Below are 14,411 nucleotides of genomic sequence, written 5' to 3' on the forward strand. Positions count from 1 at the left end.
GTGTGAAGGTATGGAGAAGGCTACACTGTATCTATACGTTTTGGCAAATGCTGTAACTTGCTTTGTGATTTTCTAGCCGTAACTCAGCGGCGGCATGAAAACAAGTTGGAACTTTCTAGAAACCATTCTCTCCTACAAGATGAACACTGGATAGTTTCCCTAAATATGTGAATTCATTAATCAAGTTTTTTCTATCCAGATTATCCACTTACTGTCTTAAAACAAAGAACTGTACACCACACATAGAGTGCACAACACCGGTAAAGATTCTTTTTAGAAAACATTCATAAAGTTTTATTTTCGCCCTCCCCCGCCCCCAACTTATTTTCGTAGCTCTTCTATTCGGTAATCACTACAATTCTGCAGACGGGGAGACGCACGCAGGTTTTTTCGCACACTACAAAGGGGAAAGAAAGAAGCAACTCTTAACTTTTCAGTTCCATTTTGAGAAATGATCACATCGAACTCCTGAGAAGGACAGCCCAGCGAGAGCAGAAGCATTTCTCCCCAGGCTGGGTGTGGGTCGGGAGCCAGGCGCGCTTCCGCGGGAGGGAGGGGGAGTCAGGTGGCAACGGAGCGGGAGCCAATGCCGGCGGGGGAGCGTGCGGGGTGCGCCTCCCTCCGGCCGGCGCGGGGAGGCCGCCCCCGCGCTCTCGAGTCAGCCGGCCCGGGGCTCCCGCGCCGCGCTGAGATCCGCGGGTGCGCCAGGGGCGCCCGGCACCCGCGTCTCCTCCCTCACGCGCTCGCTCCCTCTCCACCCCCCCCCCCGCCCCCAACCCCTGGCAGGTCCCTCCCCCATGCCTGCTCCCGCGGCCGCCGCCGCCGCCGCCGCTACCGGAGGCACAGGAGCCTCGCGATAGTGTTTGCACAGGCGGCGCGTGACGCCGCCGCCGCCTGTAACTGATGCAGAGGTTACCCCGCCGCCTCAGCCGCCACCCACCGCCCGCCGCCGCCGCCGCCGCCACCCAGGCGACGCCGGGGGCCGACGCACTGCAGAGGTGCCGGCAGGTTCCGCTCGCGGAAGTCTCCTCGGCCGGCGCAGCCCGCGCTCCGCCTGCACTCCGCCGGGCGCCCCCTCGACGCCTCCGCTGCCGCGCTCCTTCCCTCCGCCTCTTCCCCGGCGCGCCCGCCTGCTCCCTCGCTTCTCCCCCTTTTCCTCCTCCCCGTCCCCTCTCCTCCCCTCACCTCTTCCCTTCCTACCTCCCCCCTTCTCGGTTTCCTCCCCCATCCCCTTGACTCTCCCCTCCCTGCCCTCGCTCCCTCGCTCGCCCTCAGCGCGGCCCCCGCCATGACGGAGGCGGGTGCCGGTGCCGTTGCCGCCGCTGCCGTCGCAGGGGGGGAGTCGGGTTCCCAGAAAGTAGCTTGATGAGTGTCCAAAGTAGCAGTGGAAGTTTGGAGGGGCCGCCATCTTGGTCCCAGCTCTCCACGTCTCCAACCCCGGGCTCGTCGGCGGCGGCCAGGTCCCTGCTGAATCACACGCCGCCATCCGGGAGGCCCAGGGAAGGTAAGCGCCGTCGCGCCCGCGCCCGCTTGCGGGCCTCGTCTCTCGCGCCGCGGCCCCCGCGCCCCCCGGGTCTCCTCCGCCGACCCCGGGGTGGGGGATGGTGACGAGGTGGACGCGAGGCCGCCCGGCTCCGGGGAGGTAGTGCGTTGGCTGTGGGTGGTGGTTCGCGGGTGGCGGCGGAGACGGACGAGGGGGTGCGCGCTGGAGGGGACGGGGCGAGGCGCGCAGACTCGCATGGGGTTCCTAAGAGCCCGTGCTGCTAGGGTGGGAAGCCTCCCCCCGGACGCCAGCCCCTTTCTGCTCCATTTGCTAGTACACTCAGTACTCTTAACCTCCTGGCCTCCGGTCTCTGGTGGGTTTTCCCTCCCGTTGAAGCATTCATCCTCGAGCCCCCTCCCCTTCCCTCGCGCACTCCTCCCATAGAGGCGGTCCCCGCTCTGCGAGCTTTGCAGCCCGGGACCTGGAGGATGCCCCTCGCTAGCAGGGTCCCTGCCCTTTGGGGGAGAGTCGCTTAAATTATCAGAGCCGACTTTGATCCCCTGCCTGGCCCCTTAGAGCAATTTAAACGGCAGACTGACTCGTGGGCAGGCTTTTGAAACCACCCTCTCCAGATGGTTGCAACTTTCTCTCCTTCGCCATCACCCACTGCGTGTTGGTGCGTTATCTCTCTTGTGCAAGTAGGCTACTGTTCCCTGACAGGGTCGTGGGTTTTGTGGGAAATATCGGCGTAAAGGTTACTGCAAACACGCACCAAATCGGTTACAATTGTTTTCTAAGTTTTCTGGTTTCTTGCATGCAAGTGTGCTGCCACCAGATGTAGCAGTTACACAGCTAGTAAAGACACAGGAGTGCTTTTGACCAAGATTTCAACTTGCTGTATTTAACTTTAAGTATACGACATAAAATGAAATTTGGAAGAAGAGGCATTTATGGGGGAGGAAGAAATGCGCATGGAATCACGTTTAACGCTCTTTTGTCTGGGAAAACGTTTAGCGGTATTCATCAGCAGTTGGTAAATGGGTTGTTCACTCCCAGTTGTGTCACACAAGGAGACTGTAACCACATTTTCAATAAATGTCTGGAAGTCCAATAGTCTTGTGAATCCTTAAAGGAAACCAGGAGCTTTGGTTTATGTAGGTATTGGTGGGGTTAATTTATTTTGAAAATATCTGTCAATATTTACTACCCAGCCTTGACAATTGTTAATCAAGTGTTTTGTGCCCTGAATCTACTGGTTCAGGCATAGCATTCTTTGTCATCTTGTTCCTGTGAGCATGTGTGAAAGTGACAATAGGCTCAAAGATTGGCATGAATTTGCTCCAGAAAATTCATGGAAAGGTTTGATTTATGGCATCCATTAAGCATGCTGAGTACATTGAGAGACATTTTCCCCTTTTCCATCTTACCCCCAACACTGAGTTCTGATTATTAGAAGATAAAAGTTTATTTATTGACTAATTCAAATTTAGTGCATCTGGCGATTTTTCTTTTTGCACTTGAAAATTTGTAAATGAATGTTCCAAATTCTATTTTGTAAATAGAGCAGTTGGTGCTTTTAGTATGCTTTTATTTTTATCTGTAGTTTCATTAAGATACTTAATGATAGTGTTATCAGTAATAGTGTAATGAGTGATAGTAAATGATGGTCTTGGGAAAGACCGTCTTTTTAAAAGGCTATACCTTTTCATCATTCATTTCTCAAGTATGTATTGAGCCATTTCACTGAGCCAAGACGTAGTGTTGAATTGTTCATCTGTAACATCAATTATCAGTATTAGTAATTTAGGGGCTACAAAGTCTAGATTGTGAGTTTCTGAGGTTACTTTAACTCTAGTTAAAAAACTTCTATGTCATTCTGCAATTTTCCTGATGTTTGAAAATCCTGAGGGGTTAGAATAATTTAGCTTGAGCTTCCAAATAACTAGAATTCTTTGTAGCAGTTTGGATTACAGTAGGCTTTTATGTAAACTAAATTAGTGAATCTTTTGTTTATTAATAAAATAACAAGACATGCTTTTGTGAACATTTATATTTCATCAAGTACTTCTGTGGCCACAGTGGTATATTTCTTTTTGACCAACCAGCATGTAAGTTAAAACTGTGTTAGTTTTCTCTAGGGTTCTATGTATTTATTCTGAAGCTATTGTCTTTCGGATATCATTAATGCTAATAGGAATTGCATATATGAAACCTTAGACATAATGATGGAGATATTTACTTTTGTGTGAGATTCCAGTGTTCATTTTAACAAGTGTTTAACATCTTTTGTGGATATACACGTTAGTATATTGTATAAGTTGATGTAAGTTGAGGGAGTTTTGGACTTAGGGTGACTGTTAGTAAGAACCGTTAATATTAGTAGAACTTAAATATATGCATCTGGGGCACCTGGGTGGCTCAGTCGGTTAAGTGGCTGACTTCGGTTCACATCATGACCTCACGGTTTGTGGGTTCGAGCCCCACGTAAGGCTCTTGCTGTCAGCACAGAGCCTGCTTGGGATCCTCTGTCTCCCTCCCTCTCTGCCCCTCCCCTGTTCTTGCTCTCTCTCTTTCTCTGTCTCTAAAAAGTAAACATTTAAAAAAGAAAAGGATGTATGGATCAAGGTGAAAACAAACTTTGTTTCTGAAGAATTGAAGCAATTTCATGCAACATAATAGAAAAATTTAAACTCAAAAGATACATGGATGTATGTGTACAAAGTTACGTGAGGAACTCCTTCATGGAGTTCAAAAACATGGGCTGTTTTTGAAGATGGGTCAGAACTGTAAAAAATTGATTATTTTGAAGTTTTGATATATTTGAAACCAAAAATTTAATATTATACTGTGATTATTTTCAATGCTCTATATTTTGGCTTTCTTCTTTCCTTTTTCACTCTATTCTCATATTAATATAGTTTTACTTGATTACAAATAAAATACACCTTTAAATATTATAAGAATTAGGGGTTTGTTGGAATTTAGTAATTTGTGTGATAGAGGATAGACCACTTCTATTCCTAAGAGTCCCAAGGCTTTTCCTTTATCAGTCTTGAAGTTCCCTGAGAGGTGTCAGCAGTTTTCACTCTGGATTTCATGTTGGATCTTATAAACCTGTGGTCTCTGTTCCATTTTTTAAAAGTTTATTGATGTATTTTGAGAGAGAGAGAGAATGAGCTGGGGAGGGGTGGGGGTAGGAGGACAGGGAATCCGAAGCAGGCTCTGTGCTGACAGCAAAGAGTCCAGTGCGGGGCTCGAACTCATGAACCGTGAGATCATGACCTGAGCCAAAGTCAGAGGCTTAATTGACTGAGCCACCCAGGTGCCCCAATCTTTATCCCATTTTATCTTCTAATAATCCTGTGGTTAAGGAAATGAGAAGAAATTAAGTGCATTTTCAAATAAAGGTTAGTTTTGCTTTACTGAGGCCTAGGAACCTAGTGTCATATTGGCTAGAAGAACAGATGGAGTTTTTCTTGCCTATCAGTACATGGGTACTTTTGAATAAGTTATTGCTAAGAATCAAATGATTATACAGAAGACTTGGATTTTCTTTCTGTTCCATCTTACTAGATATGAATAATTTGCTTTATTTTTCTGTAAACAGTGAAAGTAGTTTGGTTAAAAAGATAATACCACAGTGTAATTAAACTGTTGCTCATTTTATTTTCATATTTACAGACTGCATCCCTTAGAAAGAAGAATTAAAGTATTTGACTCTGGATGATTAATACCTGTAGGGAGATGTTAAAAATAAAGGTGTACCAGATGGCCATTTAATTGCTTATAGTCACTAGCTGGAGGACAGGGTTGTATGTTTAAGGGTTTTAGCTTAGGAATAGATATGTAGTTGGTGCCTTCTTTACAGAGGCACATTTATGAATTAGAGGAGAGAGAAAAGAGAGCATCCCAGGTTAGTTAGCGGTCTGGGAATCTGCCCTTGGGAAATACTTTCTTTGGTTTCAGGAACCCTTTGCTGTCTTAAAAATTACTGAGAACTCTAAGGAGATTTTATGTGGGATATGCCTATCAATATTTACTGTTTTAGAAACAATTTCAAAAGTACTAACTTATCTAAAAATAGTAAACTGATTACTTGGTAACGTTTTTAAATGAAGAAAAAGTATTGTAAAACAAAAACTTGAGTGAGAGTGGTGGCATTGTTTCATAGTTTTACATCACTTTAATTTCTGGCTTATTAGGAGACAGCTGCATTTTGGTTCTGCTTTCAGTCTGTTATGATTTATTTTGATTGAGGTATTGTGAAGAAAATCCAGCTTCGTATAGATAGGTAATTAGAAAAGATGATGTATTTTAATAGTCTTTTTAAAGAAATTGTGTTTATTCTTCTTTGATATTACACCAAAATTTGACAAGTGGCAGGTTTTTTTAAAATGTTACTTCAGTATGGAAGTACACCGTATTTCCGAAATGTCTCCAGAACCCACAAGAAATCTGTGGACTATACATTTATAGCCCAAAGAAGAGACCACTGAAATGGTGGGAAGCATGATAGCTGTCTTGTATTTCAAAAATGTAAATAGCAGAGTAGATTCATTCTGCTATTCTAGAATGTAGACCAGCAGGTGAAAGTTAGGCATAGATTGAATTCAGTATAATTTTTTGGCAAGGATGTTAGTAAGAACTGTATAGCAGCTAGACTTGTCCAACAGTGGAAAAAACTGCTCTTGGAAGTATTTAGCAATAAGAATTTAAAGCAGTCTACAGGGACATTTTTGGGCGAGGCAGAGATAAATTCTGTTGATTCTTATTTTGAGTGCTATTGGATTAAGTGACTTCAGGTCCCATCCAATTTAAAAATATAAACATTCTGTGATTCTTTGAAAATCACTTAATTCTATAGTTACACTGTACTTATATGTGTGTGAATGATTTGAATATTCTCTTCAGTCACTGGTATGAAACTCTTGTTGACTTTATTTTGTGTTTTTATTGTGCTTTTCCTCTGAGTATTTTCTTGTATTTTCTGGAATCAACGCTATTAGTCTTCCTGAAATCTTGCTAAATTCCCTGTGAAATATAATAAGCTTTGAGGGCATTTTAGGGAATCAGATGCTGCTTATGATACAGTTTAGTAGAGTTTGTAATATATTCAGGCACAGAATTTTAGAATACTGTGGGGGCTGATTTTCAATTTTGAAAGAGAAACTCTCACCGGTCTTTATAGTCTTATTTGTAATTGTTTATGTGATTTCAGAAGGAATATGCTTAATCTGTTCTAATGGTTTTAAAGCTAGAGAGTCTGAAAAGAAGATAGATGAAAGAAAAGTGTTGAAATTGATTACTCTTGAATTTAAAAATGCGTATTAAATATAACCAGGACATAAAGTAAAATGAAGAATTTTAATTCTCCTCGTATTCAGAGAATTATGCATGTAATACTTACCATTACCTGTAACAATTCATATTTTAATTTTATAAGGAACATAATCTCTTTTATGAGTTGGATTGAAAAGTTAGATTTTAGGGAACTTAAGCATAAATTCCCATAACTTCGTTGAAGTTCAACTGAAGTGTAGTAAGTGACACACAGCTCGAGACTTCATGAACTTGCTGCAGTTGGATTTAGAGCTGTTTTTATAGAAGAGCCATAGGAATAAATCGTTTAGTTTCATAAAATGCTTCATGCTTGTTAATCATTTCCAAAAATCTAAGAAAAATTTAGAAGAATAGTGTTACGAAGTAAGAGAAGCAGTATGGTACAGATGAGAAAGTACATTGACCGTAATTGAAATCCAAGTGTAGTCCCTGCTTTGCCGTTAACTAGCTGTGTAACCTTGGGCAAGTTGCTTATCTCTCTGCTTCAGTTTCATAAAATGAGAATTGTAGAGCTGAAAGGGACCTTGGAAGCAATTGAGTCCAAACCTCTCATTTTACAGATGAGGAAACTTAGATAATTTACCCAGGCTTTTATTGTGAGAGACCTGGGACCAAAATTCACTCTTCTGACTTTCAACTTAGTGCTTTTTCCATTATACTTTGTGGCTTCTTTTCATCTGTAAAATGAGGGGGTTTGGATTCGAGGCTCTCAGAGGTCTTGACCAGCTCAAAAATATTACTGTTTTGACATTTGTCCTAATATAACTTATTGGAGGAAAGTTTGGTAGCCTTTATTTATTGGTGAAAGAGATGTTTCTTGAAGAAGCAGTGTGACTTTTTCAAGGTTATGTTTGGGTTTGTTAAGGGAAGATATCACCTTCATTATTATGGAAAAAATTTTCAAGTTTATGAGCTTGGTAAGTAGTGTGCTGAGTGATCTTGTTTTTAATGATCTCCTTTCTAAAACACTGTTATGAATATATTAAAAGCAATGTTAGTTACATAAATAACAGTGTGGTACTCTGAAGTGAAGTAGCTAGGTTCTGGAGTGTTTCCCCCCTGAGTTAGGATTGTCATTATTTAATAGCACGTCCGTTGTGCTGCCTTTTATCACAGTTTTATTTGTGTTGCCTGCTAGATGGAGAGGTCTTGAATTCAGAGATTGTGTTTTGTTCATTTCTGTATTCTTAGTGCATACCAGGATGTCCTCTGTATTGGCACCCAACACAAAGTTTTGTTGAAAGACTGTTAAGTCTTCTTAAAAATTGAGTGATTATGTATCTTAAGGTGCACATATTTTCAGACCCAGGAAGATGCTTATGTTAGTAATTCTTAGGTTATATTTTAGAGAGTGATATTATGGATAACACCAACAATAATAGCCACAATTTATTGTTTGCATATATTCATTTAATTCTCGTAACTTTGTGAGGTGTACGCAACTTTCATTCTCATTTTACAGATGAGGAAACTGAAGCACAAGAGAAGTGAAGAAACTTGTGTGATGCAGCAGTGAATGCTAGGGCTGAAATTTGAGCAAAGTCTGCATTTTAATGTAGTGTCTACATTTTAGGTAACATATCACGAGGATATGTTACCTAAGATACAGAAATTTGGTTTTGGTTACTTTCTTAGTTATTTTTCCTTCACAGATTTTAATTTACTAATCTTTTAGGCCCATTCAGTTTACCTATAAACTTGTGTTAGTTTTTTTTTTTTTTTTGCATGAGTTTTTTTTAATGTTTTATTTATTTTTGAAAAAAAAAGATAGAGTGTGAGTGGGGGAGGGGCAGAGAGAGAGAGAGAGAGAGAGAGAGAGAGAGAGAGGGAATCTGAAGCAGGCTCCAGGCTCTGAGCTGTCAGCACAGAGCCCGAAGCGGGGCTCAGACTCACAAACCGCGAGATCATGACCTGAGCCGAAGTTGGACGCTCAACCAACTGAGCCACCCAGTGCCCCTTTGCATGAGTTTTTATACACGTATGAAGATAAGATTAAAAAATGACACATATAATAAATCCCAAACCAAACAACCCAATTTAGAAAGTTATGCCAGCTGTGCAAATCTTACATTTTGTTTTTTCAGATATGTTTAGTTCTTTCATGGGAAATGTTAGAGGTACACTAGTGGAAAACCTTATTTTTATGTTTAATAATCTAAATTGGAATGCCATTTATCTTCCCATTTGGCCTCATAAGCCCACCACAGCCGTAACAAATAAACATTAGGGTTGGAACAAAGAATTTCCTACTGAGTACAGGAGGCTTTATAACCTGGTACATAAGGTTCTGAACAAAGTTGAGGTGCTTTGAGGCTTGAAGCAAGAGGCTTGAAGCTATGGCTTGTCTATAAGAAGCATTTTTTAAAGTGTTTAGTTTTAATTACTTTATTGCTTACAAAAAAAAATCTCTTGATAATATGTATTATTTAGTAAATCTAACGAGAGACAGAGAATTTGACTAGGTTAATAGGAATTCAAAGCATGATGAGGAAAGACAGAGCTGATCCAGTGGGTAGGTTATGAAGCTTAAATCTTTTTTTTTTTTTTTTAACTTTTAAAGTTTCTTTTTTGGGGGGAGAGGGGAGGGACAGAGAAAGAGGGAGAAAGAGTATCCCATACAGGCTCCATGCCCTCAGCGTAGAGCCTGATACAGGGCTTGAGCTCACAAACTGGGTGATCATGACATGAGCCGAAATCGAGTTGGATGCTTAACCACTGAGCTGCCCAGGTGCCCTGAAACTTAAATCTTCTCCTGTGGCTTCATTATTAGTTCTGAAATGTTGGGACTGCCAAGAAGACAAGTTATACCCATATTTAAGCAAAAATGTGTATATTCTACAAAGATGCATTACAAAGCCAAATATGAGTGACTTCTGGGATAACATTTGTTCTTCTTCACTGGTCACACTCCTAACTTTGTGCCTTCCTTGGAAACTGATTCAGCTGGAGGTAATGACAAACTTTTTCTAGATTTAAATTCTTGAGCTTTATTGTTAATAGTATCGCTAGTTTTGTTAAATGTGATACATTGTGTGATTTTATGATTGACACTTGACACTGTGTATGTGCTTCCCATCTGATGATAAAATATTGTGACATTTGTGAAGGTCATAGGGATTTGTATGAGGCCAGTCAGATTCCTCCTGTCTCTCATAAGATCTGAGGCATGTTCCACTTTTTTTTCTCTTTGGATAAATAGTGTGTTTGCCTCTTTAAAAATACAGTTTTTCCTTTTTTCTGTGCACACGTTTTTAAAAATATGGTAATTATATGATTTAGTCAACTTAGTATGTTACTTGTTTTACTTATGTATCTTACTTACTTATTTTTTAATGTTTATTTTTTGAGAGAGACACACAGAGTTCGAGCAGAGGAGAGGCAGAGAGAGAGGGAGACACAGAATCTGAAGCAGGCTCCAGGCTCTGAGCTCTCAGCACAGAGCCCCATGCAGGGCTTGAATGCACTAACCATGAGATCATGACCTGCACGGAAGTCAGATGCTTAACCGACTGAGCCACCCAGACGCCCCTCATTTATTTAAAATATTCATATACTTATAATGGTAGACCCTATTCTAGGTACTTTGTAAATAGTAACTCATTTACTTGTAACAATCATACGAAGTAAGTTCTGTTATATCCCTGTTTTACAGATGAGAAAATTGAGGCCCAGAGAGGTTAAGTAACTTACTGAAGAACGCATAGAGAACATGTAGCAGAGCCAGGACTCAGACTAGGCTCCTGAGTGCATGCTCTTACAGTTACCCTATTTTGTCAACAGTATTCCATTGGATGAATGTACTATAATTTACTAACTTAAGCATTCTTCTTTAGGTAGTGTTTTAGTCATGGTTCTGTTGCTTACCTGTGATAAAAACTTAACATATGCCTTGGTAAATTAAACAAAAGAAATGTATTGGTTTATGTAACTGGGAATTGTGTGTGTGGAAGAGGTTGGAATGGCTTTGGAAATAGCTTAGATTCAAGATTTCACATAATGGCATTGAGTCTCTGTTTCCATTTCTGGATTCTTGTAGCCTCTTTTTGGAACTTCGAGACACATACCTTTTAGAGTAGCAACCACAATTGAAAGATAGCTTCCCTTTCCTGATGTCCACATGTCAGTCAGTTTTGGGTTGCTGCTTTTTTTTTTTTTTTTTTTTTTTAATTTTAGAGAGGGAGATTGCGAGAGTGGGGGTGAGGGGCAGAAGGAGAGAGGGAGAGAATCTTAAGCAGGCTCCATGCTCAGTGCAGAGCCTGACATGGGGCTTGATCCCATGACCCTGGGATCATGACCTGAGCTGAAATCAAGAGTTGAATGCTCAACCAACGGAGCCATCCCTACACCCGTGATGCTGATGTTTCTAATTGTCAGTTTCTTAACCAGTCACTGGGACCTGGGAGATGAAGTTCTGCAAGGTAACTAGCTGCTGTGGGTAGGGTGAGTTGGGGAACCCACAGAAAATCATGATTGATAATCCCCTTAAGATCACACAGATTAGTTGAGTGGTAGTTTTCCTGAGAAAGGGATTATGGTGAACAAAAACAACTACGGTAGTTATTTAGGTTATTTTTTTCTTTTTATTTATTTTTAATTTAAATTTTATTGTTTTGGCTATTATGTAGTGGTATAATGAATAAAAGCTTTTTTTTTTTTTTTCTTAAAGACAGTTTTCAGTGGAATTGTCAGGGCAAAAAAATATGACAATTTTAGGACTTTTGATGAGTGTTGTCAAATATTGTATGAAGGATTGTACTGAGTTCATGTATCTGCAGTGCATGAGATGGGCATGTATTTTTGAAGCAGATGAGGTTCAACTCATCCTATGAAGTACTGGGCTTAAATATTATTAACACAGTGCTTTGCACTTAATTGAAAGGTTGCAAACCTGACAAGGAACATGTATCTAATCGAGTTTGTCAAATGCTTTATTATATTTTTTCTGGGCATCTCTTACTCTATTTAAAAACTTTTTGTTTTATACTTTTAAACATTTTAATAAACTTTTATGCTATTATACAGTAAAAAACCTAAGGCTAGTAAGTGGCAGTATCCTGCAAGCTCTTGGCTCCTACTCCTCTTTCTGTCTAGCGTCTCCTATTTCTTTGACCTCGTTGACAGCATTGTCCTTAGTTTTTGGATATTGATACCATATGTAAAAAGCATTATGATGTAGTAAGTTAGTGTAACATAAGTAATAGTTATAAGCATGCAATTGTCAGACCTGCGTTCCCATTTGAATTTTGTCACTTAAACTGTGGTTACTTAACCTCTCAGTGCCTCACCTATAGATTTTCTTGATTGTAGGTTGGGATACTAGTGGTAACTACTTCACAAGGTTGTGAGAATTAAATGAGAAATTCGTGGCACATTAAGCAGTCATATGTTAAATATTACTATTATATATAGATATAATGATGCTTTAGAATTTAATTTTTTTCTTTATTCAAATGGCAAGAATGGGGTGTCTGAGTGGCTCAGTTGGTTTAGCGTCCAACTCTTGCTTTTGACTCAGGTCATGATCGCACAGTTGTTGGCTCAAGCCCCACATCCAGCTCTGCTCTGACAGCACGGAGCCTTCTTGGGATTCTCTCTCTCCCTCTCTCTCTCTGCCCCTTCCCTGCTTGTGCTCTCTCTCCCTCTCCCTCAAGATAAATAAGTAAACTTAAAAATATATATAAATGGCAAGAATAAGAAACAAGTACTAACTGGATAGAGGTCCCTTGTTGCTGGAGCACATTTAATTCACATGGATTGTCTCCCTGGGCTGTTGAAGAATTCTAGTAAAGTTGTGTCTGACAGAGGCAGATTTCGAACGTTGTTCAAAATTGCTACTTTGATTATTTTAGTTCTTGTAATTTTCTGTGGCTTGAGAATTGATCAAATTTATGAGACATGTTTATAACATTTAAGCAAGCATCAAGCAGTATATATTTGGATTAGCAGTGTTTATGATTCATCTTGTTTTTCATATTGCTTTCGATATGCAGAAATATACTTGAAAGCACTGCATTGAAAATTGTAAAAGTGCCTTGTATTGTGTTTTTTCATGTGTTCTTATGTGTATACCAAGGAGATTGCTTTATGTGCAGTAGGTGCTTAACAATGTGTGTTTATTGGTGGGTGTGTAGGCAGTGTAGTCCAGGGGTTAGGATTGTGGGATACTATAGATAGACCTGGATTTATATCCATTCTCTGTCACTTCTGAGCTGTGTGACCTTGGTTAAGTTACTTGCTGCTGCTGCTGTTAGTGTTTGTGTATGTATGTTCATGCAATGGTCAATTTTTTCTTTTGAGGTGAAAGGCAAGGATAAAAAAACCAGCTCATATTAGAGAGTCATTGAAAACTAATGTTTAGGTTACATTCCCTCATCTCTACGTGTTCTTGTATTGTAGGTTTCATAATTATACTTTAATTATATTAAATGTATAATATAATTAAATAAATATATTTAATGTATACTAACATAACTTAGTTGATACATACACCAAAACTTAATCATAATTGTTATTTCACTGTATAATATTTGACATTTATTATGCATACAATAATATTTCTTCCTTTGAATTGCTTCTTTAGTGTATATTTGAAGGATTTGGTTTATTGGGTAGAAGGAGACAAATATTAAGCGTCATATATTTTATTGTGTATTATTATTTCTTCCCAGTGGGATAACTAGGATTTTAAAGTCTGTTATTGCTTCTCAGCTATGAATCAATTGTCATAGCTTTAGAGTTTTATAGAAACCTTATTGGTGTAGTTTGTTTATTTACTCAGCAAGTATTTTTGGACCTAGAGCCTAGTACTGGGAAAACAAAGATACATATAGAGTCCCTGCCTCTTAGGAGCTTGGTCACAATCTGATGGGGAAGACTATAATTCATAACATGTAATTCGTGCTTTTACAAAATATACTTTTAAAAAAACACGCTGTGGATCAAGTAAAACAGTCTCTGTGTTACTAGGTTTCAACTTACGATATAAAAAGAAGAACTGTGATGTAGTTGCAGCATATACTATATCAAGGTATTTGTCATTTGGTTGCTAGAAAAAAAACTTAAGCAAATAAGATTTCCTATTAGAAGGATATACAGCTGGGTATATCTTAGAACGCAGACCTCAGGGGGACTGAAATAGAAACTGGACATTCAGGAATCAAGGCAGCACTATTCTCCTGTGGATCATAGAGCAACCCTTTGCAGCTGTGAAGGAAAGTTCTCTAAGAAAGAAAAGTAGCAAGTGAGGGAATTGTATTTCTATCATAGAGGTATGAACAAAGTGCTCCCTAGAGAAGGGAATTACAGTTATGTCTTGATTGCTAGTGAGAGTGAACTTAATATTTTTCAAAATTTTCTTAATCTTTATTTATTTTTGAGAGAGAGAGAGAGAGAGACAGAGACAGCATGAGTGGGAGAGGGGCAGAGAGAGAGGAGGCAAGGGAGACATAGAATCTGAAGCAGGTTCCAGGCTCTGAGCTGTCAGCACAGAGCCCATTGTGGGGCTCCAACTCATGAACTTCAAGATCATGACCTGAGCTGAAGTCAGACGCTTAACCGACTGAGCCACCCAGGCGCCCCTTGAACTTAG

At 40.2% G+C, this 14,411-nt stretch overlaps 1 protein-coding gene across 1 annotated transcript in view; it reads left to right on the forward strand.

Moving 5' to 3' along the window:
- Positions 1 to 1,363: 1,363 nt before the first annotated feature.
- TLK1 (tousled like kinase 1) overlaps positions 1,364 to 14,411 on the forward strand; it is a 146,539-nt gene continuing 133,491 nt past the window's right edge. The window contains exon 1 of the mRNA XM_047082586.1: positions 1,364 to 1,504. Coding sequence (XP_046938542.1) covers positions 1,366 to 1,504 — 139 coding nt within the window. The 5' untranslated portion in view covers positions 1,364 to 1,365. The remainder of the gene's footprint in view (positions 1,505 to 14,411) is intronic.

The sequence above is a fragment of the Lynx rufus genome, unplaced genomic scaffold, assembly GCF_022079265.1.
Source record: "Lynx rufus isolate CCGP_SWC_20201006 ecotype Redwood Valley unplaced genomic scaffold, mLynRuf1.p SCAF_2, whole genome shotgun sequence".
In the NCBI taxonomy this organism is placed as follows: Eukaryota; Metazoa; Chordata; class Mammalia; order Carnivora; family Felidae; genus Lynx; species Lynx rufus.